This window comes from Eschrichtius robustus, chromosome 6 (assembly GCF_028021215.1).
Source record: "Eschrichtius robustus isolate mEscRob2 chromosome 6, mEscRob2.pri, whole genome shotgun sequence".
Taxonomy (NCBI): domain Eukaryota; kingdom Metazoa; phylum Chordata; class Mammalia; order Artiodactyla; family Eschrichtiidae; genus Eschrichtius; species Eschrichtius robustus.
The window spans coordinates 23,773,983-23,800,981 of record NC_090829.1 but is presented as its reverse complement, the minus strand read 5'-3'; the positions used below and the strand labels follow the sequence as shown (position 1 = coordinate 23,800,981).

At 37.2% G+C, this 26,999-nt stretch overlaps 1 protein-coding gene across 2 annotated transcripts in view; it reads left to right on the top strand.

The window, feature by feature from the left end:
• The window catches only part of XRN1 (5'-3' exoribonuclease 1), a 98,679-nt gene that overhangs the window by 63,567 nt on the left and 8,113 nt on the right, over positions 1 to 26,999 (top strand). For both annotated transcript variants that reach the window (XM_068546037.1, XM_068546036.1), the window contains exons 28-38: positions 3,528 to 3,584; positions 3,724 to 3,856; positions 6,440 to 6,509; positions 8,880 to 9,087; positions 10,620 to 10,715; positions 17,582 to 17,684; positions 20,636 to 20,697; positions 22,381 to 22,503; positions 22,924 to 23,083; positions 25,040 to 25,221; positions 26,797 to 26,910. In XM_068546037.1, coding sequence (XP_068402138.1) covers positions 3,528 to 3,584; positions 3,724 to 3,856; positions 6,440 to 6,509; positions 8,880 to 9,087; positions 10,620 to 10,715; positions 17,582 to 17,684; positions 20,636 to 20,697; positions 22,381 to 22,503; positions 22,924 to 23,083; positions 25,040 to 25,221; positions 26,797 to 26,910 — 1,308 coding nt within the window. The remainder of the gene's footprint in view (positions 1 to 3,527; positions 3,585 to 3,723; positions 3,857 to 6,439; positions 6,510 to 8,879; positions 9,088 to 10,619; positions 10,716 to 17,581; positions 17,685 to 20,635; positions 20,698 to 22,380; positions 22,504 to 22,923; positions 23,084 to 25,039; positions 25,222 to 26,796; positions 26,911 to 26,999) is intronic.

Here is a 26,999-nt window from a genome sequence, read left to right as displayed (position 1 = left end):
TGGCTCGCGGGCTCTAGAGCGCAGGCTCAGTACTTGTGGCGCACGGGCTTAGTTGCTCCGTGGCATGTGGAATCTTCTCGGACCAGGGCTCGAACCTGTGTCCCCTGCATTGGCAGGCGGATTCTTAACCACTGTGCCACCAGGGAAGCCCTATAAACGTTTATAATTGTTATATCTTCTTGGATTGATCCTTTGATTATTATGTAGTGTCCCTCCTTATCTCTTGGAACAGTCTTTATTTTAAAGTCAATTTTATCAGATGCAAGTATTGCTACTCCAACTTTCTTTTGATTTCCATTTGCATGGAATATCTTTTTCCATCCCTTCACTTTCAATCTGTATGTGTCCCTAGGTCTGAAGTGGGTCTCTTGTAGACAGCATACATATGGGTCTTGTTTTGGTATCTATTCAGCCAGTCTCTGTCTTTTGGTTTGGGCATTTAATCTATTTACATTCAAGGTTATTAGCAATATGTATGTTCCTATTACCATTTTCTTAATTGTTTTGGGTTTGTTTTTGTGGGTCTTTTTCTTCTCCTGTTTTCAGCCTAGAGAAGTTTCTTTAGCATTTGTTGTAAAGCTGATTTGGTGGCGCTGAATTCTCTTAGCTTTTGTTTGTCTGAAAAGCTTTTGATTTCTCCATCGAATCTGGATGAGATCCTTGCTGTGTAGAGTAATCTTGATTGTAGGTTTTTCTCTTTCATCACTTTAAGTATATCCTGCCACTCCCTTCTGGCCAGCAGAGTTTCTGCTGAAAAATCAGCTGATAACCTTATGTGGATTGCTTTTTATGTTATTTGTTGTTTTTCCCTTGCTGCTTTTAATATTTTTTCTTTGAATTTAATTTTTGTTAGTTTGATTAATGTGTGTCTTGGTGTGTTTTTCCTGGGGTTTATCTTGTATGGAACTCTCTGTGCTTCCTGGACTTGGGTGACTGTTTCCTTTCCCATGTTAGGGAAGTTTTCGACTATAATCTCTTCAAATATTTTCTCAGACCTTTTCTTTTTCTCTTCTTCTTCTGGGACCCCTATAATTCGATTGTTGGTGAATTTAGTGTTGTTCCAGAGGTTTCTGAGATTGTCTTCAATTCTTTTCATTCTTTTTTCTTTATTCTGCTCCTCGGCAGTTATTTCCACCATTTTGTCTTCCAGCTCACCTATTTGTTCTTCTGTCTCAGTTATTCTGTTACTGATTCCTTCTAGTGTATTATTCATTTCAGTTATTGTGTTGTTCATCTCTGCTTGTTTGTTCTTTAGTTCTTCTAGATCTTTGTGAAACATTTCTTGTATTTTTTCAATCCATGCCTCCATTCTGGTTCTGAGATTCTGGATCATCTTTACTATCATTACTCTGAATTCTTTTTCAGGTAGATTGCCTATTTCCTGTTCATTTATTTGGTCTTGTAGGTTCTTACCTTGCTCTTTCATCTGTGACATATGTTTTTGCTGTCTCTCTCTTTTTTTTTTTTTTTTTTAATGAGCGGGATTGTGTTCCTGTCTTACTGGTTGTTGGCCCTGAGGCTTCTAACACTGGAGTTTGTAGGCTGTTGGGTAGAGCTGGGTCTTGGTGCTGATATGAGGAACTCCGTGAGACCTCACTCCGATGAATATTCCCTGGGGTCTGAGGTTCTCTGTTAGTCCAGTGGTTCCGACACGGAAGTCCCACCACAGGAGCTTCAGCCCAACCCCCGGCTCGTGAACCAAGATCCTGCAAGCCAAATAGGGTGGCAAAAAAAAAAGAGAGAGAGAACAATAACAAAGTAAAAGATAAAATTAGACTAGGAAGCTAACAGATATGTTAGAAAGAATATAAAAATAAAAATATAGATGAATCAACAACTGGAAGGTACAACAATACAATTGTAAAAAAGAGGCAGAGGGAAAAGAGGAAAAAAAAAAGGTGGGGTGGGGAGGCCTTGGCTGTGGAGGGCGGGGCCTAAGCAAGGGCAAGGTTTGGGAGGTGAGTGGGGCCTGTGCTTAGGACCCACAGGGCTGGAAAAGGCCCTCAGGGCTGTGTGGGGTGGCGGGTGGAGCTTAGGCTCAAAGGAACAGGAGGGGCTCAGGCGTGCCCCCCACCGCTGGTCTCAGAGGGCAGGGGCCTCACCTGGGAGCCCAGCAGGCTCCCTGGGCCTGAGTGGGAGGGGCAAACTCCCTCTATTCCCCTCCCACTCCTCCTGGAGGGCGCCTCCCGCCTGCCTCTTCTGATCTCCCCGGCCTCCCTCCTGTGCCCCTAAGGACCCACACAGCCTGGAGGGGGCTTTGGAGGGCAGGGTCCAGCCTGGGAGCTCAGCAGGCTCTCTGTGCCCGCGTGGGCGGGGCAAACACCCTCTGCTCCTCTTCCACTCCTCCCAGAGGGCCCCTCCTGCCTGCCTATCCTGATCTCCCCGGCCTCCCTCCTATGCCTCTAGGACCCACGTGGCCTGAAGGAGGCATTGGAGGGGGTGGCTACTGGCCGGGGAGCTCAGCAGGCTCCCTGGGACAGAGTGGGCCGGGCGATCACCCTCTGCTCCTTTCCCACTCTTCCTGGAGGGCCCCTCCTGCCTGCCTCTCCTCATCTCCCTGGCCTCAGGGGTGCTGATCCTGTCAGGCCTCCACTTCTCCTCCCCCCCTGAGTTCCCCCATGTCCTGCCGGTTCATTTGGGGGTTCCTCCCGTCTCCTTGGGCGTCAGGGTCCCCCACCAGCGGCCGACAGGCATCCTAGTTGTGGGGCGATGCTAACTTGGCATCTTCCCACACTGCCATCTTGACTCCTATTCTCACATTTTTATTAGGTAGAACAGGTATTATTTCCACCTTACAGATTGAAGGAAGCTGGTGCTTAAGTGTGAGGTCGCAGAATTAACAAGTATCAAATAGAGGAGAAAAGTCTTCTTCCAGCATTTTTAGATAGTCAAAAATTTAAACACCAAAGCCAGTTTCCAAAAGCAAAGACTTTGTATGAATGTTACCTTAATTTTTATAGGTAGCCACAAAACCCAAAGTATTGACATAGATCAATACTTTATACCTGTTTTTCCTTTACTGTTAATCTTTATTGACCATTATATATAATTCTTCTTAGGATAAAAAAGCATTTGAATAGGATAGCATTTACATAAAGTTCAAAACTGACAAGTTTAATCTTTAGTGTTAGAAATAAGGTTACATTGGGGAGGGGTAGTAACTGGGAGACAATACAAGGGTTCCCTATTTTTAATTTCTTTTTTCAGGGTCTTTTATGTTGTGCTTAGTAGTGTTCTGTTTCTTGAACTGAGTGTGGATATATATAGATATGCTCATACTATAAAAATTCATCAGATTTTATACTTATAAGTTTGCATTTTTCTGTATGTCTTATATATCAACAAAAAATTTTACTTTAAAAAATGTAAAAATTTATTTATTCATCCTTGCTTGCGTCTAAAGAAATTCAAAAATCTTAAAATTACTCATTTCTTTTGGCTTTTTAACGTTCAGTCGTGTCCAAATACTGAATAATAATTTTAAATTTTAATATTCTAAAAATATTTTCAAATTCTTCTTTCCTCAGCAAAGAAAGAATAATAAGAAGGTTCGAGTGACAGTGAAGCCCCATTTGCTATACAGAGTAAGTTTCCTGTCAGAGAATTCAAAGTTGTTGTTTTTGCTTTGAAAGTATAGAAGGAACAAAATGTTTTCAATACATTAGTAGAAAAACTTCTTAAAATTAGAGTTAATAATAATAATTAAATCTTTCTTCTCTTCAGCCTTTAGAACAGCAACATGGAGTCATTCCTGATCGGGATGCAGAATTTCGTCTCTTTGACCGAGTTGTAAATGTGAGAGAGAACTTTTCCGTTCCAGTTGGCCTTCGGGGCACCATCATAGGAATTAAAGGGGGTAATAACTCAATACTTGACGTGTCTCCAACTGCGTTTATATTGTAGAGTGAAACACAAACTTGTGTGTCTTATATGTAAGCAGAAAGCAACTATAAATCAGGAAAAACACTAAATCCTTTTATGTTTTAGTTAAGTTTTTTCCAGCTTTAGGTTTCAAAGAAAATTCTTCTTCTCTATCTTGTGTAATCATCTGGGAAGTGATTAAAACGTGGGGAAGTTGAGGAACAGCTGCTTAAAATTTGGTAGCTTATGTATAGCACATTAAAATTATCTGAAACCTTGGTGAGAATACATACATGTGTTTTCATGAAACTAAGAGAAACATTTCATTGGGTTTCATCTAACCTTGTTCAGGGCTTTACCTTAATTGTCATTGTAATCTCTTGATATCTGTGGAGAAATAAACAAACATGATGCATCAGCTTATTTGTGGTTAAAAGATTTGCATATTTATTTGAATTTTATGAGTACAACTAGATATTGTATGTAAAACAGACCTATCTGTTGTACAACAATGTACATATAGTTAACACTACAATACTACACATTTAAAAATGGTTACAATGATAAATTTTATATTATGTGTTTTTTACAAAAAAAAACAAAGAAAAATGAGGATATGGAAAGAAAAGGGAAGAATTAACTAAGGATCTAGAAATGCCTCAAAGGGATGCCTGGAGTGAGTAGCTTTGCAACATAGATTCCAAAAAAAGTCAACCCAACATGAGGCAGCAAATCAGGTACCTGGAGGTCAGCGCGCTAGCAGCACTGTCCCTCCGTATCCCAGGCACTCAGCCTTGGTCTCACTGCCAGAAAGAAGGAAGAGCAGACAGGCCATGAGCCTAAGAGAGCTGCTTGTTTATTGCCAACAGTGTGCCCAGCACTTTTACATTTTGCATTTAACCCTCCCAACCATCTGAGAGGGAGATATTATTTCCTCGCCTAAGAGTTTAAGTGACTTTCCTGAATTTACACAAATAAGTGGCAGAGCTGGGATTTGAACTCTTTGCCCTGATTCTTTTCTAACTTTGAGCAGTGGTTCTCCACATTTGCACATCTTCTTGGGCTCTGCCTCTAAAAGAGAATTTTCTTCCCTGATTTTTCTTTGAATTTTTTTGGATACATTTCTGGTGCTGAAAATGGAGGCGGGAAGGTTAAGTAGGTAAAGCCCAGGCTAAGTATGGTAAGGGTCAGATGGGTGCAATGAAGCAACCCTCCTGCTGCCATCTGTTCAGGCTCAGGCATTGGCAGTTCAAATGTTGAGCTTACTGGATTGTACTCTAATTAGATTGTCCTGAAAAAGCCTTAGGGCTCTGATAACATAGAAGTTTCCTTTCTTCTGACAACCCCTATCAGTAGTAGTGACCACTTGGAATTTTGTCTTGACAGAAATTTTAAAGCTACACCTACTCTGAGTGGAAAAAGCTCTGTCATTGATTAACCATGTCTGCCATGGACATGGAATATAAAGGGAAATATTTGTCTTACTGCCTTCAGCTGATACCTCATCTCCCTAGTCATCTCCACTAAAGGGGGTGAACAATCCTCTTGTCAATAATCTTTTGAGTCAGTGGCTTCTCCCTCAGACGGGAAACAGGAACTTAGAAAGTGGACCTTAAGCCTTCAGAGGAGAAGCTCCTGCCGCCCATTGAGCCCCACTTTCTTGGGTTTAGATTTTAGGTTTAAGTGTCAGGTGAAAGGTACAGCCAGATGGGGGAGAATGAGTAAGCTCTGCAGGCCTGGTTTCATTTGGGCAATGAGGGACCAAGAATGAGGGAAACATCCCCCAACCCCTAACATAGTATCAGGTATGGTATTAGCATTCTCCCGAGAAACAGAACCAATAGCATGGAAAGGGGTGGGGATAGAGATGGGGAGAGAAAGAGAGAGAGAGTCAGTTCTGAAGTTATGTGATAGACTCTATTATTAATTTGGGCTTAGAATTCAAATATTATTATAGCTAATTATTTCACTTTACCTTGGCATTTTAGTAAACTTAAACTTTCCAGTTATATCCCATCATCCTGTCTGCCAAAATTTATCCTTCTCTGTTCCTCCTTAAGTTTATTGCACCACAGTCTTTCTCACGTGTCTCATGTCTCAGTCATGCCATCCATTGTCTACCAGGTCATCTCAGCCAGAACTTTGGAGTAATCTTTGACATCTCCATTCTTTTTGTCTACACAGGTCACAAACTCCTGCCAGTTCTATCTAGTAGTATATCCGTTCTCTCCATTCCGTTCCTTTCATTACTGCCATGTCTTCAAATCTTCATTTCCTTTGTCTGATTGTAAGACCTTCTAAACTGCAAATTCCAAAGTTATCTCTTTTATTAACTCATTTTATGAATAATTTCCAACATACACCAAAACAAAGAGAAAAATATAATTAATTCTCACAGTACCTAATTTAAAATAGTATTATTTTACTTTACGTTAATACCAGTAAGGTAATCTGTGAGCTTATTTTCTTTTCATTCACTCTCTGTATTGATAGTTGTAATGCTTCTTATACCCCAAAAACTTACATGCTGATTTTTCTTTTATCGTATGATTTTTCAGTCTCTCTCTTTTTTAAACAGCTAATAGAGAAGCTGATGTACTATTTGAAGTATTATTTGATGAAGAATTTCCTGGAGGTTTAACAATAAGGTTTGTATTTCCAGATGATAATTACACTTTGTAAATATGCCCATGTGGCCAACAACTACATTACTTGTTTATTTGTCCACAATTTCAGTTCCTAGTATGTACAAGACATCATACTTGCTACCAGGGATGTAACAGTGAATAAGACAGACATGGTTTCTACCCTCATAGAGCTTTCATTTTAGTAGGTGGGAGAATACCTTGGGTTGGCCAAAAAGTTCGTTCGGGTCTTTCGTAAGATGGTACCAAAAACCCGAACGAACTTTTTGGCCAACCCAATAATTAACTAACTACAATATTAATTTTTTAATTAAAATGTGACAAGTGCTGGGAAGAAGTATTTCAGGTGTCTATAAGAGTGTGATCTGTCCTGAGAGTTCTAGAAAGGCTTTCTTTAAGAAATGACGTTTAAAATGGGACATGAAGAATAGGTAGCTGGAGGAAGAGTGACAAGTAGTCAGGAAGAAAGAATAGCATATGCAACAGAGGACGTTTTCACTCATTTAAAAACTAAAAGAATGCAGGTGTGTCAACTTCAGCAATTGTGTAAGATTAGCGTAAGGGAGAAAAGCAAGGACCACACTGCAGGAACTGGTAAGCCACTTTCAGGACATGCTAAGGATCTTGGTATCTTGGTCTTTATCATTAAAGCAATGTGAAGCCATCAAAATCAGAGATGTGACATGATCAGATTTGCATTTTTTTTTATGGTTAAATAACTTGAGGAATAGAAACGTTCTTTGAATTGAGTGACATTTTAAGTCTTTGTCATTTGTTTTAGTGGAGTTGTGGGTGCTCAAGCTAGATTGGGTTGGTTTGAGGAGTGAATGGCAGGTGTAACAAGGGAGGCAAGAAACTGAGCTGACCCTTGAGAAGTTTGACCATGAAGGGGAGAAAAGATAACTGGGGGTGAGGAGGTTTAAAGGAAGAGGATTGGATTGTTTGTTTTTAATTTAACATGGTGGAGACTTGTTCATATCTATTTTGGAGAGCATTAATAGAAAGAAAGTTTAAAGTTATAGGAAAAAGATCATGTTAGAATGAGAGGTGTCATGGAATATTAGAAAGTGTGGGCTCTTTCACTTAACCTTTGTGTTACCTTAGGTAGGTTAGTTAAAAGCATTCTGACCCTCAATTTCCTCATCTATAATGAAGATGTGCACTTCACTAGGTGATTGTGAGGGTTAAATGAAATCCTTTCCAGTTTTCCTTTCTCCCTTCTAAACACCAACTGGAAAACTGAACTGAAGTTAGCTTAGTTTCTTTTTCTCCTCTGTTTTGATTAGTGGTAATTAAAATAAAAAATTAATTACTCTTATTTAGCCTATTTGTATAAAATCACAATCTTCAGTCCTTACAAGTAGTGATCACATTCAGAATGCTATTATTGTTTTGCAACTTGAATGTGCCTATTACCCAAAGACTTTACTGTCTGCACTCTTAAATGCAGCAGCAGGGTCTGGATCCCATGTCTGATTTTATTTTTCATGAAAATGTTTGATTACCAATAAGTTTAGGCGAAATAACTTTGAAATATATTTTTAAGATGATTAACTTTTTTCTCAGGGTTTTTTTTTTCCTCTCCTAGGTAGAGACACTGGATTTCTTGACTGACTGAGAGCTGTGTAAAAGATTACATGCCTGCAATATATTCATTTCTGTAATGCAGAACCTTAAACTGTAGTTCTCACGAAAATATTTTCTAGAAATCTTACAAAGACTTCTCATGAAAGAATTCTGCTTCCCCATGATCTCAGAATATAAGAAAATTACATTCTAAAGAGGTGATAGAGTTGAAAACTTTTGACCAGAGAAGGCTTATTTTAATATCTAAACACTTTTATAAAGGCCAGGAAGGAAGGAAATCACAAGACTTGTCTCTTAGCCTTCCCAGTTCTGGAACATTAAGATGGGAAGATGAGGATAAAAAGAGCTGGACTCAACAATTGATCAGGAGACAAAAGTGATCAAAGCTAACGTTTGCCCTGTTGCATAGGTAGAGCCACACAGCTCCACACTGGGTAGATTCATAACCTTTTAAAGAAGTTTGACATTTAATTCATGAATTTTTGGTTAACTCAGCTATTATGTTGCAAGCCTTCTGAGGGCAAACTAACACACAGACGCCCCTACACACACAACTATACCTCTAGGACATTTTTCCCCCCACTTAGTAGCACGGAATACTCTATTCAGAAACTTTTCAGAAATCTTATAAATTGAGATCTTTCTATGATTTCAAGTTCCTCTACTGAATTTAAAAGTAATATTTATTAATTCGGATTATGGACTGTCCACCCCAAAATTATTTGATTCTTTTAGCTCCCTTTAGTATTAATTCCCTCTGACCCTGATAAAACTTTTTACTTTTAGGTGCTCACCTGGTAGAGGTTATCGACTGCCAACAAGTGCCTTGGTGAACCTTTCTCATGGGAGTCGCTCTGAAACAGGAAATCAGAAGTTGACAGCCATTGTGAAACCACAGCCAGCTGTGAATCACTATAGCTCAAATGCATCAATTTCATCTGGGCATTTGGGAGGTCTGAACCATTCCCCTCAATCACTTTTTGTTCCTACTCAAGTAAGACTTTTATTTAAATAATGAGCTTAAAATATCTGTTTTCTCTTTATATATTTACTTGGTAAACTAACACTTATATTTTGTCTTATATCACCCAAATGTCCTATATTATCTCCTACAAAATGACATTAATTTGAAAGGTAAGGGAGAGGACTATATCATGTTTATCAAAAGCAGTTTTCAGATTCCCACCATATAACTCATGGGTGATTTCCTTTATTTCATCTTCCTGAGGGCAAAACTTGAATTGTTTTGTGTGAGATACTTAACTTTATTTAATTCCATGGCCCCAAATTTTAACCAGACTTTTTGTTTTGTTTCTTTTGTTTTGTTTTTAAACATCTTTATTGGAGTATAATTGCTTTACATTGTTGTGTTAGTTGCTGCTGTATAACGAAGTGAATCAGCTATAGGTATACGTATATCTCCATATCCCCTCCCTCTTGCGTCTCCCTCCCACCCTCCCTATCCCACCCCATCACAAAGCACCGAGCTGATCTCCCTTTGCTATGCGGCTGCTTCCCACTAGCTATCTATTTTACATTTAACCAAACTTTTTAATCCAAATAGCACATGTTTATTATAGACTAATTAGAAAACAGATAAATAGATGATAGCAAAGGAAACAAGCAAAAATCCTCTCAAATCTCGTAGGTAACCACTGTCAAATTTTGGTGCATATTTTTCTAGATTTTTAATTTGCATGAAATCAGTTCTCCATAAGTAATAGCTGATTTTTTTAATCAGATTATTTTTGTGTAAGATAAAAATTTTTTTAATTTTTTTTAATTTAATTTTATTTATCTTTGGCTGCGTTGGGTCTTCGTTGCTGCATGCGGGCTTTCTCTAGTTGCAGCGAGCGGGGGCTACTTTGTTGTGGTGCGCAGCCTTCTCATTGCAGTGGCTTTTCTTGTTGTGGAGCACGGGCTCTAGGTGCACGGGCTTCAGAGTTACAGCACGCAGGCCCTAGAGCATGCGGGCTTCAGTAGTTGCAGCGCGTGGGCTCAGTAGTTGCGGTGCATGGGCTCTAGAGCACAGGCTCAGTAGTTGTGGCGCACGGGCTTAGTTGCTCCATGGCATGTGGGATCTTCCTGGACCAGGGATCGAACCTGTGTCCCCTGCATTGGAGGTGGATTCTTAACCACTGCGCCACCAGGGAAATCCCAAAAATTTTTTAAATAAATATTATTAAATGTTAGCTTGAATAAGATAATATGCCAGTATACTGGAAGACCAAAAAAAAATCTTTTGGTGGGATATTGATTCAGTATAATCTTTTATAGCATTTGTAATGCTTTAAATATTTTTTAATAACCAATTACATCTGTAGAAGAACATTTTCACTCCAGCAGTATACTTTTATGATTACTATACTGAGCTCCAGAAAAAAAGAACTGAGATAACAGATGATGAAATTTAAATATCCTGTCTACTGCTAAATAGCTTTAATAAATAAATTATTTGATTTTTAATCTGAATCTTTATTTTTTCATGTTTCAGTTTTCCTTAAGAAGTTTTTTGTACTTTCCCAGGTACCTGCTAAAGATGATGATGAATTTTGCAACATTTGGCAATCCTTACAGGGATCTGGAAAGGTTCAACACTTTCAGCCACCTCTACAAGAGAAGGTTAGTATACCTTGCTTGATGGACATTTAGTTTTTTTAAATTTATTTTATATTTCTCTTTTAGGTATGCAGTGATTAATTTTCCTCCTGAAATCTTATAAAAGAGAAATAACACTTTGATCTTGAATTTTCTTAGTTCTCTTAGGCTACCTGTGTTTTTGGACTAATGAGTAAGAATGTAGACAATTTTTCTTTTTAATAAAGGCTTTAATGGCACTCATTAACTTACTCACTTCCACCTGAATGTATAGCTTTATGCTGGCAGTTGGTTGTCTTAAATGTGTATGAGCAAATTCACATTCCTTGATAGAGTTTAAGAAGAGGAAAGAAACTCTGCTAAAAGAGTAGACTTAGGCACCAAAAAAAAAGGAAAAAGAAAAGGAATGAATTCCTACTACATTTTTTGCTAATTACTAACCTAACTTCTCAGCTTAGGTCAAAAAGGAATGTCCTCTCAGGTTTATAAACCAGTAGCCTGCACCATGAGGGCCTAATTCATTCTGATGTCCTCCCGTGATGGTGGCATCATCAGCGCTAGGGAGGGGAAAATAGCGAAGGGAATGTTCGTAAAGTAAAAATAAAAAGTGAGAGTGACAACAACATTGTAAGTCAACTGTACTTCAGTTTTAAAATAAATAAATAAATAAATAATAAAGTGGGAAAAATAATCTAAACAAAGTAAAAAAAAAAAAAAGTGAGAGTTACAACACACAGGTCACTTCTGCCAATATGCTATTTTAAGTTTTCCTTAGATCATTCATAAATCTTTCTACATAAATGTAATCCATAACCAGATTTTTAAACCCTCTTTTCCTCTCTTATTTATTTAATATGGCTAATTCCTCAAGAGTGCTTTTTTATCATTCATTCATTCAACATGTATTTATTAAGTGCCTACCATGTGCCAGGCGTTGTTCTATGCACTGAGAATATAGCTGCAAACAAAACAAAAATCCTGGCTCTCATACAGTTAGTACTGTAGGGAGGAAAGGACAATAAATAATACCAAAAAAAAAAAAATGGTATATTAGATGATAATATAAGTTTGAGAAAAATTGCAGGGAAGCAGGATAGGGAATTTTGGGGAGGGGGGAAGGCAAGGTTTTGCAGGGTTTTTGTTTTTGTTTTTGTTTTTTTAAACACCATGTGTTTATGTTTTAATGATTTTCATTTTTTTTTTAACATTTTATTTATTTATTTTTGGCTGTGTTGGGTCTTCGTTTCTGTGTGAGGGCCTTCTCTAGTTGTGGCAAGCGGGGGCCACTCTTCATCGCGGTGCGTGGGCCTCTCTTATTGCGGAGCACAGGCTCCAGACGCGCAGGCTCAGTGGTTGTGGCTCACGGGCCTAGTTGCTCCGCGGCATGTGGGATCTTCCCAGACCAGGGCTCGAACCCGTGTCCCCTGCATTGGCAGGCAGACTCTCAACCACTGCGCCACCAAGGAAGCCCCTGTTTTTGTTTTTTTGTTGTTGGTTTTTTAGGGGTTTTTTTGTTTTTTGTTTTTGTTTTCGTTTTTTTGCTTTGTTGATTTGTTTGTTTTCTGGTTTTGGGGGTTTTTTTATTTTGGTTGTGCTGGGTCTTGGTTGCAGCAGGTGGGCTCCTTAGTTGTGACTCATCAGCTCCTTAGTTGCAGCACATGGGCTTCTTAGTTGCAGCAGGCGGGCTCCTTAGTTGCAGCTCATCAGCTCCTTAGTTGCGGCACGTGGGCTCCTGAGTTGCAGCAGGCAGGTTCCTTAGTTGCAGCTCACGGGCTCCTTAGTCGCGACTTACTGGCTTCTTAGTTGCGGCACACAGACTCCTTAGTTGTGGCATGCGAACTCTAAGTTGCAGCATGCATGTGGGATCTAGTTCCCTGACCAGGGATCGAACCCGGGCCCCCTGCGTTGGGAGTGTGGAGTCTTAACCACTGTGCCACCAGGGAAGTCCCCTGCAGTTTTAAGTGGAATGTTCAGGTAACATTTGAGCAAAGATTTGAACGAAATGAGGAGTGGATATACAGATATCTGAGGGGAGAGTATTCAAGACAAAGTCAAAGGCCCTGTTGTGGGTGGTGATCCCTGGCATACACAAGGATGAGAAAGAAGACCATTTGGCTGAATCAATAGGGTGAGTTGTAGGAAACGTAATTAGAGAGGTAAGAGATTGATACTATGTAGGACCTCCTGGACCATTATAAGGACACTGGCTTTTACTCGGTGAGATAGGGAATCAGCAGAGGGTTTTGCACAGCAGAGTGACATGATTTGACTTATATTTTAATAGGATCACTCTGCCTGCTATCTTGAGAATAGAATGTAGAGGAACCAAGGTGGAAACAGAGACCAGTTCAGAGACTACTGAAATCATCAAGATAGAGTTGATATTGACTTGGACCAGGGTAGTAGGACCCTGTGAAAAGTGGTCAAATTCTAAACATATTTGGAAGGGATTTCCAGCTGATGATGAATTGGATATGCGGGTAAAAGAGAAAGAATGTATTAAAGGATGTGACTCTTAAGGTCTGAGTAACTAAAAGGATAGAGGGGCTATTAACTGAGATGGGAAAGACTGCAGATCTGGTAGGTTTGTGGGGGAAGATCAGGAGTTCAATTTTGGTAAGTTTGAGATGTATACTAAACATTAAGAAGAGTTATTGGAGTTAGATATTTGAGTGGAGATGTAGAGTTGGACATTGAGTCTGAAAGTCATCAATGTTATCCAGGCTGGAGAGAGAAATTTGGGAATCATTATATACATATATATGTATATACACCCACATATATACATATACATATATGTGTGTATATGTGCATATGTGTGTGTGCATATGTGTGTATATATCTATATTTATCTATATCCAAGAAAGTGGATAGATAGAAAAAAAGTTCAACAACTTACCCTTAGAGCAGTCCGTCCTTCAAGAGTCAGCGAGACTAGGTGAAACTAACAAAGAAGACTGAGAAGGAATGGCCGGTGAGACGGGAAGAAAACCAGGGAAGGGTGGTTTCTAGATGCCACGTGAAGAACAGATGTCAGAGGGAACAGAGTAATCAGCTGTGTCAAACGCTGCTGATGGATCAATTAAGATGAAAACTGAGAATTGACTATGCACAGAATTTAGCACATGAAGGCCATTGGGAACCTTGACAAGAACAGTTTCAGTTAAGTGATAGGAGCGAAATACTGATTAGAGTGGGTTTAAGAGAAAAGAGGAAGAGAGAAATTGGAGGCAGCAAATATGGGTAATTCTTTCAAGGAGTTTTGCTCTAAGAGAAAACATTACCCTGAGTCTCTCCTCTTTCCTTTCCCTATTTGTTCAGGTTCTTTGTTAACCTCTGTTCTTCCAGCCTTTCACAGGGAGCTGTTTCCCAAAACGCAACAGTCTTCTTTTCCCTTTTGCCTTATTCCTTGACTGGTGACTTTGGCTCTTACTTCTCTGCTAATTACCACTTAATCTATGTCTCTAATTCCAACCTCTCAATCAAGACCTAGCCCAGTATCTCCAACTTTCTAGAAGACAGGTATAGATGGATGCTCCGCCATCACCTCAACTTCAAGATAATCTCACAACTGACCTCATCTAAAGCCTCTTCTCTTATCCTTATTTTCTAACACAACCATTTACTCAGGCATATAATCTGAAAAGCATGAAGTCAAAAATTTTTGCTTCTTCTCTCTAATATTTTTTGCATTGAGTCCCCAAATCTTTTTACCCTTTCTCAGTTTTTACAACTGGACCTTAAATTGTCATCCCAGCCCTAGATTAATCTCCTATCTGTGCTTCCTGTTTCTTATGTCTTTCCTTTCTAGTCCTTCTTACATAGTACTTCCTACCTAATCTTTCCTAAAGATCCTTTCACCAGTGTTGCTCAATCATGGCATAATTGAGCAACCTATCTAATTAATAAGGACTCCTGCTTTTGAACTCAGTTTATGCACTGTGGCAGTGTAGTGAAGATAAATCTGGTATTAGACTCAGAATCAGGAAATCAGGTTTTGTGCCTCAAGTTGCACAAATCTGATTTCCCTGGGCTTCTGTGGCCTCGTGTATAAAATTAAGGCTTGGACTTAGATGAACGCTGAGGTTTTTTCCAGCCCTCAAATAGTGTTGTTCAAATACTCTAGAATGTGTAGGGCTCCCTGTTTAATACTAGTGGAATTCAACCTCAACTCAAACTAATATTTAGGCCTTGTATAATCCAACTCTGCATAGTTCTTATATAAAGTATGTCAACTATTTGGTAAAATGGTCTGTTCTAATCAGATTGGTCTCCTAACTTTCCCTTTCCCATAAACAGGTAATTTCCAGTTCAGATTATGTGTTTGCATTGTTCCTTCCACTTAGGATGCCCTTTCCTCTCTCACTGCCAAAAAGTCTACTAGCTATTACCACCAATTTCCTTGAGATGGAACGCCACGCTTGATAATATATTTCCTCAGAATCTTCTGTATGCATCTCTTATTATTAGGTGCTATTTCATTATTTATATCAGCTGAACACTCCCATGTTTTATCTCCTGTATATTCTAAGAATTATGAGCCACCACATATAACACTTATATCCATGAAGCCTTAATAAGCAGCCTGGAATTCATCTGGTAAGCAAATTATAGAGAACGCAACATGATTTTTTTTTTTTTAAAGGTATTCAAGCTTCTGGAAAAGGCAAAACTATAGAGTCAGTAAAAATATCAGTGGTTGCCAGGGATTATTGGGAATGGGAGAGGTGAATTGGTGGAGCACAGAAGATTTTTAGAGCATTGAATATGCTCTGTATGATACTATAGTGATGGATACATGTCGTTACACATTTGTCCAAACCCATAGAATATATAACACCAAGAGTGAACCCAGTGTAAAATAAGGACTTGGGGTAACAATTATGTGTCATTGTAGGTTCATCAGTTGTCACAAATGCACCACTCCAGTGGGGATGTTGATAATGGGGAAGGCTGTGCATGTGTGGGACGGGAGGTATAGGGGAAATCTCTGTACCTTCCTCTCAATATTGGTGTGAACCTAAAACTGCTCTTTCAGAAAGTCTTTAAGGGCTTCCCTGGTGGCACAGTGGTTAAGAATCCACCTGCAAATGCAGGGGACACGGGTTCGATCCCTGGTCTGGGAAGATCCCACATGCCACAGAGCAACTAAGCCTATGCGCCACAACTACTGAGCCTGCGCAACTAGAGAAAGCCCATGCCCAGCAACAAAGACCCAACACAACCAAAAATAAATAAATAAATTTATTTTTTTTTAAAAAAGTCTTTAAAAAAAACATTCAAGTCTTTATTGGCAGAATATGACAATGTGACTGACACAAATAGCTTTATTTAGACATCAAACAGAATAACTCAAAAAACCATACTTAAAAGTAGGATATTTTCTTTCTAATTAAACTTAGGGCACTGTTTCTCTGAAATGGTACTGTGAACTTGGGTTTTAGAGTTAGAGCTCAGATATCAGCTCCTATTTAGTTCTGTAACCAATTACATTATCACTTTGAGCCTCAGTTTACTCCTCTATAACATGGAATCAAAATACACCATAGCATTTTTATGATTATAGCATTATTATAATGATGTTAAGATAATGGATGCAAAGTACATCTTAACCATGCCTGGCACATAATAGACACACAGTATTCGTTCACACCAATTTATTGATCCTGATGTTCTAATTCCCTTCTTTAGAGTCAGAATCCCCCACCAGCCATTGTGCTATGTGGATGGAAGTCTCTTGGCCCTTTTTTTTTTTTAAGAGTAAAGAACCCTAGATGTTCTTGTGCATATGAGCTCATCAGACCTTCCTTCACACTTTGGTGCATATCACAACTATTTTGGAGCATGTCCACTGCCAACTAAGACACGATGTGCCTTTGTACCCAGTGTTTATTCGTCTGTGCTCAGAAAAAAATAAATAGGGCCCACCAAAAGCAAAATTGTGTAATCATTGTAAAGTGATTAATTTGTATTGAACATCTCCAGCCCCTACTTCTGCTTCCCCTTCCCACTTCAGCTGTGGCAAGTTATCTGTCTCTTTTTGCCTTCAGGCCTCTTCTCCCTATCAGAAAGCAAAAGGATCTGCTGTGATCTTTATATATGAAACTTACTCATGTCATTTTGCTAATTTTGTCCATTCATGCACTGTCTCAATTACAGTAGCTTTATAATCAGTCTTGCTATCTGGTAGTGGTAATAGTCTTCCAGCATTTGAAAACCTTGACATTATAAATATTAATAAAAATCAGGTATTATGGGAAAGGATGTGAAAGGGCTAATAATATCCTCAACTTTTATAACATAGGGACAGGAATGATGAATTTTTTAAAACTCTAATGGAAATTTTTAAAATAACGAAGTCAAGAAAATAGTATAATAAATCTACATGTACCCATCCTTTACCTTGAACATGTCCAGTTCTGTTTCTTCCATGATACCTATTCATTTCCTATCCCCACATACCCCAGAGATAGGATTATTTTGAAGCAAATCTAGAGAGATCTTTAGAGGCTGATATTTCTGTTAGGAAGAAACATTCACCTAAAGTTTAATCTTTAGTTTCTGTATTAACTTCAAACAAAATTAGATTGAATTCTTTCTATTGAAAGCATTTTTGTAAAATGATTGTTTTCTGTGTACCTTACTATCTATCTAATGCATAGAGAAACGTCTGGAGTTGTGATCATAATGTTAATAATGGTTATTTGGGGGCGGTAGAATTTGAGTGGTTTTCTTAAATTCTCTGTACTTTTCTGCATTCCTTAAATCTTTTTCTAGTGAGCTCTATAACTTTTATAAAAATAATAAAGTATTTATTAAGCATTGAAGAAGAGAAGTAGTTTTAATATTAAGAGTTTGTTTAAATCATTTATAAGAATTTTAATTTTCAGGGTGTAGTTCTACCTCAAGAAGTAAGTCAAGTAACTCAACATCACAAATCTGGCTTTAATGAGAACAGTGTTAAGCAAAGAAAACATGAGCCTCACAGAAAATGTAAGTTATGAATTAGAAAGTATACTTGTGGTGCTAACTGCTTCCTTTTATTTGTATTAATTAACAGCTTTGTTGAGTTGTAATTCATACATGATAAAATTCATCCTTTTAAAGTATACAATCAGTGTTTTTTGGTGTTTTCACAAAGTTGTACAACCAATGCCACTGTCTAAATTTAGAACAATTTCATCTCCCCAAAAAGAAATACCATACTTATTAGTAGTGATTCCCCTAGTCCTGGCAACCACTAATTTACTTCTGCCTCTATGGATTGACCTATTCTGGATATTTCACGTAAACAGAATCATAAAATATGTGACCTTTGAGACTGGCTCCTTTAACTTGGCATAATCTTTTCAAGGTTCATCCATGTTGTAGCATGTATCAGTACTTCATTCCTTTTTACAGCTGAACAATATTCTATAGTATGAATACTATATTTTGTTTATCCATTCATCCATTGATGGACATTTGGATTGTTTCCACTTTTGGGCTGTAATAAATAATGCTGCTGTGGATGTTTATGTACAAGTTTTTGTGTGAACGTATGTTTGCAGTTCTCTTGGGTATATATGAATGAATGGAATAACTGAGTCATGTGTTAACTCTATGCTTAACTTTTTGTGGAACTACCAAACTGTTTTCCAAAGTAGCTGTACCATTTTACACTCCCACCAGCAATATATGAGGATCCAATTTCTTTACATCCTCCATAACACTTGTTATTATCCATCTTTTTTATTATAGCCATCCTAGTGAATGTAAAGTAGAGTCTCCTTGTGGTTTTCATTTGTAATTCATTAATGACTAATAGTGTTGAACATTTTTTCATGTGCTTATTGTCTGTTTGTATATCTTCTTTGGAGAAATATATATTCAAATCCTTTGCTCATTTTAAAATTGGGTTGTCTTTTTATTCTTGAGTTGTAAGACTTCTTTTTATGTTCTGTATCCTATATGCTGAGCAGATATTTGATTTGCAAATATGTGCTCTCATTCTCTGGGTTGTCTTTTAACTTTTTTTAGTGTCCTTGAAGCACAAAAGTTTTTAGTTTTCATCAAGTCCAATTTATCTATTTATTTCTACTGTTTCTTTGTTTGCTTATGCTTTAGGTATCATATAAGAAACCATTGCCTAATTCAAGGTCACACAAATTTACACCTATGTTTTCTTCTAAGAGTGTTATAGTTTTAGCTCTAATGTTTTGGTCTTTTTTCATTTTTGAATAAGTATATACATGGTATGAGATAGGGGTCCATATTCACTCTTCTGCATGTAGATATCTAGTTGTCCCAGAACTACTTGCTAAAAGGCAGTTCTTTCCCCATTGAATTCTCTTTGCACTCCATTGAATTGTCTTGGCACCCTTGTCAGAAATCAGTTGACCATAGATGTATGGGTTTATTTCTAGTTTGTCAATTCCATTTCAACTATCTATATGCCATCTTTTTGTGAACAGCACACCGTCTTCATTACCATAGCTTTGTTATCAGTTTTGAAATTGGGAAGTTTGAATCCTCCAACATTGTTTTTCTTTTTCAAGATTATTTTGTCTGTTCTGGTCTCTTGCATTTCCATATGAATTTTAGGATCAACTTGTCTATTTCTGCAAATATGGCAGCTGGAATTTTTATAGGGATCATACTGAATCTGTAGACCACTTTGGGTAGTACTGTCATTTAGCAATATTAAGCCTTTCTGTTTCTTTCAACGATGTCTTGTAGTTTTCAGTGTACAAGTCTTGAACTTTTTTTGTTAAATTTATTTCTAAGTATTTTATTCTATGTAATACTATTGTCAGTGGAACTGTGTTCTTAATTTGGTGGGGGGGAGATTGTTCATTACTATTTATAGAAATAAAACTGACTTTTGTATATTGATCTTGTATCCTCCCACCTTATTGAACTTATTTATTTGCCCTAATTTTTTTGGCTTCTGCAAATAGAGATAGCTTTACTTCTTCCTATACAATCTGGATGCCTTTTATTTATTTTTCTTGCCTAATTGCTGTGGATAAACCCACCAGTACAATGTTGAATAACAGTGGTGTCACTTTTAATTTTCCTCCTTTTTACAAGAATTCTTCCTTACCTTCCTCTCTTCCTTTCTTTTCCCCTCTCTGTTCCCTCTCTTCCCTTTCCTTCCCTTCCCATCTTTGTCCCTTCCTTCCTCTCTCATTCCATCCCCTCCCTCCCCCTTCCATCCCTTCCCCTTACTTCTTTCCTCATCCTCACTTTCCTCTTTCATCTCTCCCTCTCTCCCTTCTTCCTTCCTTTCTTCTTTTTTCCCTTTCCTCCTTCCTCTTCTAATCCATCCTTTTCACTTTCTTTCTGTTCCCGTCATTTCCCCTTAACAGGAATACTAAAATAGCTTCCTAATTGGTCTCTTACTCCTTCTACCTAGCTAATAAACCACTGCCATATTATAATTTTCTTAAGGCACAATTCTGATCAGGTTCCTACCAGCTCAGAACCTTTCTGTGATTGTGCCCATTGCCTACCAGTATAATTCTATAGTCTTCAGTCCTTTGCAGATTGTGGCTGCAGCCTGCTTCTCTAGTTCAGTTAAGCTGCATTATACTCCTCAACCTCCAGCAGAACTGGTCTGTTTTTAGTTCCACAAATATTCCTTGCTTTCTGCTTCTACTATTATTTGTCTTTTCTCCTGTTATTTTCTTTGCTGGAATACTTAGCCTCTTATTCTGCCCTTTGGAAACCTGCCATCCTGCAAGGTTCAATTAGATGCCACCTTTCTTTTTCCCTTATTGTTGTCATCTGTGAGTTTTTCTTCTCACCCTCATCTAAATAATAAGTTCCTCAAGGTCAGGGCCTTTGTCTCCTTGGAATTCTGTGAATTTTTTACACAGTGCCTTGCTATGGTAAATACTTGGTAAATTTAATTGGTGTGCAGCAAATTTCATTTAACAAAATTTCTGTTTTTTTGTCTCTAGTTAAAGAAGAGTGTAAGAGTCCTAAAACTGAGAGTCGGTCACAAAAAATATCAAATAGGCAGGTAAGCTTCTTAAAATCACATTTCTAGTAGCCCACTTTTTTTTTTCTTTTTTTTTAAACATCTTTATTGGAGTATAATTGCTTTACAGTGGTGTGTTAGTTTCTGCTTTATAACAAAGTGAATCAGTTATACATATACATATGTCCCCATATCTCTTCCCTCTTGCATCTCACTCCCTCCCTCCCACCCTCCCTATCCCACCCCTCTAGGTGGTCACAAAGCACCGAGCTGATCTCCCTGCGCTATGCTAGTAGCCCACTTTTTATTGTAGTTGGTGGCTGTGTGGCATCTGACTGAATTTTGCAGCCCTTTCAGCCAGATTCATAAAGTGCATGACAAGAGGGTTGCTGAGCCTGTCAGTCACTTGGATGGGAGGTTGCACAGCTAGAGTCCAGGATTTGGAACTAGAGATACCTGAAGTTCTGGTTCTGCCATTTAACAGCTAGGTGGCCTTGAGCAATTCACTACACTTCTCACAGCCTCAATTTCTTCATCTTTAAAATGGAGATAAAAATATGTCACTTGTGTCTCTCATTATATATAGTCTATATATACATAAATACATACAAACATACCTACATATATGAATATATGTGGGTACATTATATGTATAAAATATGTAGAAATATGTTTGTATATTCAGTGAAAGTATATGTACCAACATGGCAAAGTTAACAGTTAATTCTGTGGAGTTAGGTTAATGGGGGAAACTGAGATCATTTATGTTTTATTTTATATAGTTTGTTGTTTGATAAGGAGTATGTATGTATTTTATAATCAAAAAAACATTTTAAGTCTAAAAATATCTATGTACACTTACGTGCATTTTTATATGCATATTATATAACACAAAGTTTTTAAAAATTAGATCTCTTATAAGCTATAATATATTACATTTATAAAAGATACTTTAGCAGATATCTTGGCACATAACAGGTTCTCAGCCCATTAATTTTTAGATACCAATAAAGGGTTGAATTGCATGACTTTCAGAGTCATCTCTTTCTACAAATCTTATGCTATAGTTTCCTTTCTTCTAGAGAAGGGGTTCGTAAACTCTTTGTGCCATGGACCTCTTTGGTGAAGCCTATGGACTCTTTCTCAGAATAATAGTTTTAATGCTACAGTAAAATATATAAGATTTGAAAGAAAACCAGTAATATTGAAATACCATTAGAATCACCACCATTGTGTTTTATTGCCTACATTCATAATTGAAGGGAATGCTAAGTCTCATTTAGAAATTAATGAAAGTAAAGGTGGAATTTTTTCCCTCATCAAGTTTATGGGCCCCCTTTTTTCTCATGGTATAAAAGAGAAAATAACACATTAAAAAGTTTGCAGCAATTTATTTAGAATACTATTAAGTCGGAATTATAATTTTATTTGCACAAAAACTCATTCTTCCTCTCTTACAGGCGTTTGAAGGGCCTGCCAAATGTAGTGTTAAGCTTTTGAAGAGAAATGAGAGTGCAGAAGTCTCAGAAAACCGAAAGGTTGAAACTAGTTATCCAAATGCCATTGATCAGCTAAAAGACTGTTTATTCAAGTTCTCTTCCCAAACTTTAACACCTGGGAAGACGATTGAGTGAAAATTAAATGATCATTTTTGTACATAAAACTCTCAGCTATTTTCGTGTCCTTGTACTTTCATCTTCATGCACAAAATATTTATTCTTTTAGCCTAATCGTGGAATTGAGAACTTCTTAGCATCCTTGAATATCTCCAAAGAAAATGAAGTACAGTCATCTCATCATAAAGAGCCTCCAAGCGAAGAACATTTGTCACCACAGTCATTTGCTATGGTTTGTATTTTGTAAGAGCTTGTACACTATGGTAATTTCATTACTGTTAGCCATACATACCCTGTGCAACAGTTAAAACACTTTCTCTTATGTAGACTGGTGTGTGGCATTATTATTGTCATCCTGTGAGAAAGATCGGGCTGCCCTGGGCAATTTAGCCACCATAGCTCCCTTGCTTTTCAAAGATTGCCACCAGACAGTTTGGTCAAAAGTTAAGCAGAATGATAAGTATTGTTTCTTTGCCAGGAAACGTGAATTTTTTTTTTCAACTCTATTTATTTTCCTTATTCTCTATCTGAATGTAGTTATCGTCTTAATTTTTAACAATGGAACTTATTAAAAGAAACATCAGTAAGGTCTGTAGCTTTTAACTTTTCTCCCCTATCCCCACTATCTCCATACCAATCATTTTCAAAACAGAAGGGAACTCGGATGCTTAAAGAAATTCTAAAAATTGATGGCTCTGACACTGTGGACCATAAGAATGAGATGAAACAGTTTGGTAATGAAGTCACTGTTTCCTCTAATAGAAGAGATGAATATGGATCTTCCTCACAGCCTAAACAAAGTCAGAAATTAAGTAAGTAAGCTAAGTACTAGTACTAATAACCAATCACTTCAAAAATTCAGTTCATTTATTTTTTAATCATGTGATTTTTAAAGATAATTAAGTATAATTAAGAGTAACAAATAAGAGTATAATTTTATACTTGTGTCATTTATATAACAATGTAACTATGTAACCAATAGATCTGTAGTCCCTAAATGTCTTCTGGTGACTACGTTTTTTTAATATTTCTTTTTTTTTAATAAGTTTATTTTTTTAATTTAATTTTATTTATCTTATTTTATTATTTATTTTGGTTGCACCGGGTCTTAATTGCAGCAGGTGGGCTCCTTAGCTGCAGTTCGCCGGCTCCTTAGTTGTGGCACATGTGCTCCTTAGTTGCGACCAGCAGGCTCCATGCATGTGGGATCTAGTTCCCTGACCAGGGATTGAACCGGCATCCCCTGCACTGGAAGGCAGGTTCTTAAGCACTGGGCCACCAGGGAAGTCCCTCCTTGTGACTACTTAAATTATACTGTTACAGATACTCATTCTGGAGATTCCAAACCTGGAAATGTTTTCACATTTTAGCTTTTTCTCAGTAATTTAAAAATGATTATGTAACTTAAATACATTATTTAACTTTTCTATAAATTCTTTTATCTATAAAATAACATTGCAAATGACGGTTGTGATAATTGTATGACATATATAAAGCAGTTAGCACTGTGTCTGACACATCATAGGTGCCAATAATTGATATTAGTATTATGTTAAAATAACTTGACCCGCATAAAAATAGAAGAAGCTGTAAAATCAATTTAAAATAATTAATGGAGGCACACACTGGAAAGTGGGCACTTACCTTAAGTCTAAGAAACCTATAGCATAACATCTGGCACATAGCTGGATTTCAGTAGATGTCCATCATTACCCCTACCTTTCACGTCCCCTGTACTTTAATATTTTGACTGTCTAATTACCTGCAAAAGCCTACCAGGAAAAATGACTCATGCAAAAGTAGGTTGGGGACAGAAGTTTCTCAGAGAGGTAAAAAACATTTTGAAATAAGCTAATCTGAGTTTATTAAGTATCAAAATCAGAGCCTAACTTCATTTATGCTCCCCTGAGTATTGGGATAAATAATTTAAAATTCCAGTAACTATCAGGAAACAATATTTATCATAGGGACAGATATGCTCTTGAAATAGAGCAAAATAAAATTTTAAAACAATATTGGATAAATATGGTCCCACTGTCAAAAACAAGTAACTTTTACTATACTTCAGTATAGTGAAAAATATCATCTACCTTAGAGTCAAGAACTCAGAATCCAGCCCATGTAACAGAACTAATGTGTGACTTCAGGCAAGCCACTTAACTTTTTTTTAATCTATAACAGTAAGAGGTTTAGATTCATTCTTCACTGGGGTGTGCTTTTTGTTCTGTTTGTGAGTTTGTTGATTATAAAGAATGTGAACTTTCAGAATTTTTAAATCATAATAAAGGCACTTAAAAGACTTAATTTCAGAAAAACTTTTAAGAAGCATTATTTTAGAGCAAATAAAACATTCATCCATGTGTCTCAGAAAGTAGGATGGAATTTTGAGAAGACTGAAGCTAAAGCCTCAGGACTTAAGAATTAATTGTAAATCAGCTCAAGAAAGCCATTTGCGTGTTTAGATTTTGCCTGTAAATAACTATGTAGTCATTAACCTCTCACGATGCTAATTTTTGGCAGTCATCTACTTATCATATTTGTAAATCTTTGTCTTAATTATATATCAGTAATTAATTGTAATCATCTAAAATCTTCATTGAATTCTAGTCATTTTAGGCAAAACTAAATAGTTCTTATATTTGCTTCATGGGAGATTCCTCTTCTCACTTTTTAACAATGTCCTCCTTGCTATTCTGTAAAGCCCTGCCGTAATTGCATAGTTTGAGATATCATTGAATGTGGATATGTCCTTTTCCCTTTTTTGGCAGCATCTTATATGAACAAGCCTCACAGTGCTAGTGAGTACCGTAACGTTCAGTCTGTGGACAGTGTGTGCTGGCCTGCCGCCAGCCAGATTCCTCCTGTGTCCACGCCAGTAACTGAACTTTCTCGAATTTGTTCCCTTGTTGGAATGCCACAACCAGATTTCTCCTTTCTGAGAACACCACAGGTATTGTATATTACCGTTCTTCCATTTACATAAGTTATTGAACACTGAGCTTAAATAAATTGACTGAAAATCTTTGGCTAGAAATAATATAGTGGAGCTGATTTTTTTGACTTTATGAGCAGCATATATTAATACCTCTCACTCTGGGTCTTCCATTTATGCCTAACCAGACCCCTCAGAGAAACTGATAGAGGAACCTGGGCAGCAGGTAGCCTCGCAAGATTCTTCAGACTGATAGAGCTAGGGATCTTGGCCTCCAGCAGCAGTTTTCAAACTTTTTGGTCTCAGAAGCTCCCCATCTTTTTTTTGAGGACCCCAAAGAACTTTTGTTTACTTGTGTTATATCCATATTTGCCAAATAAAAAATTAAAACTGAAAAAAGCAATTTTAATGTTGTTAATTAAAAATGACTTCGAAAAAAATTTAATGAGAAGAGTCGCATTGCTCTACTTTTTTGCAAGTCTTATCCATCTTCTAGCTGAATAGAGAAGCTAGATTCTCATATCTGCTTCTTACTATCAATCTCTTGTAATACGTGGTTTTGGTTGAAATATATGAAGAAAATCTGGCCTCACACAAATAGATAGTTGGCAAAAGGAAGAAAATTTTAATAGCCTTTTCGTATAACTGTGGATATTCTTTGATACTACATTAAAACATGGTATTTTCTTAAAAGTTAGTGCAATGTAGAATCTGAAATTATATCAATGAACTTTTTGTTCTCTGTATACTTATGAGAAAATGAGAGTGAAAGGGGCAAATAGCATTTTCATATTATAATAAAAATAGTTTGAACCTCAAGGATCCCCAGAAAGGGGCTCAGGGACCTCCAGGATCCCCACACTGCACCTTGAGAACCATGGCAGGAAGGCTGTTTTCTCCTTTTTACATCCAGATTCTTGACACATTCTCACCTAAAGCAGAAAGCATGATTAAACTAATAATACTACATAAAAATGGCTACCTTTTGAAAAAGTAACATTTTTTAAAAATCTTTTTTATAAAAGAAAAGCACATACTGTAAAGAATTATCGTTTAAATGTAAATATAAAATCAGTCAGAACCCCTGAGTCTTTCAAATTTTAGCAGTTAATTCATATTAGCGAAATATGTGCTATTTAAAGGATGGTAGAAAGCAGAGGTCAGCAGATTTTTTCTATAAATGGCCAGATAGGAAATATTTTAGGCTTTGTGGGCCATATGGTCTCTGTCACAACTACTCACCTCTACAATTACAGTATGAAAACAGCCATAGGTGATACATAAGAGTGGGCTTGGCTGTGTTCCAATAACTGGCTTTCATTTACATTATGGCTTTCATTTACATTATGATGCTTGGTCCTTCAGCTAGCTTAGAGATCATTTTAACTTTGTAAACATTGAAAGATAAGGCAACAATTGTAAAGTTTTTGCATCATAACCCAGAACTTAAGCTGATAGTCCTTTTTTGAATTCTTAAATTTTTTTTTACAAAATGTTAGATGAAATTATTCCATTTGTTTAAACTAAGCTTTGGAGGAGGAGGTCGACTTCCTGGACAGATAACTTCATAACCATTCATGTTCTTTTTTTTAGACAATGACAGTTTGCCAGGTAAAATTATCTAACGGCTTACTGGTACATGGGCCACAGTGCCATTCTGAAAATGAAGCCAAGGAAAAAGCTGCACTTTTTGCTTTACAACAATTGGTGAGAACTGTCCATGAATTCTCTACTAAATCTTTAATTAATCCCTCTCGATGTTTTTGTTGCATTGTTTTATAACTTTAAATACTTCC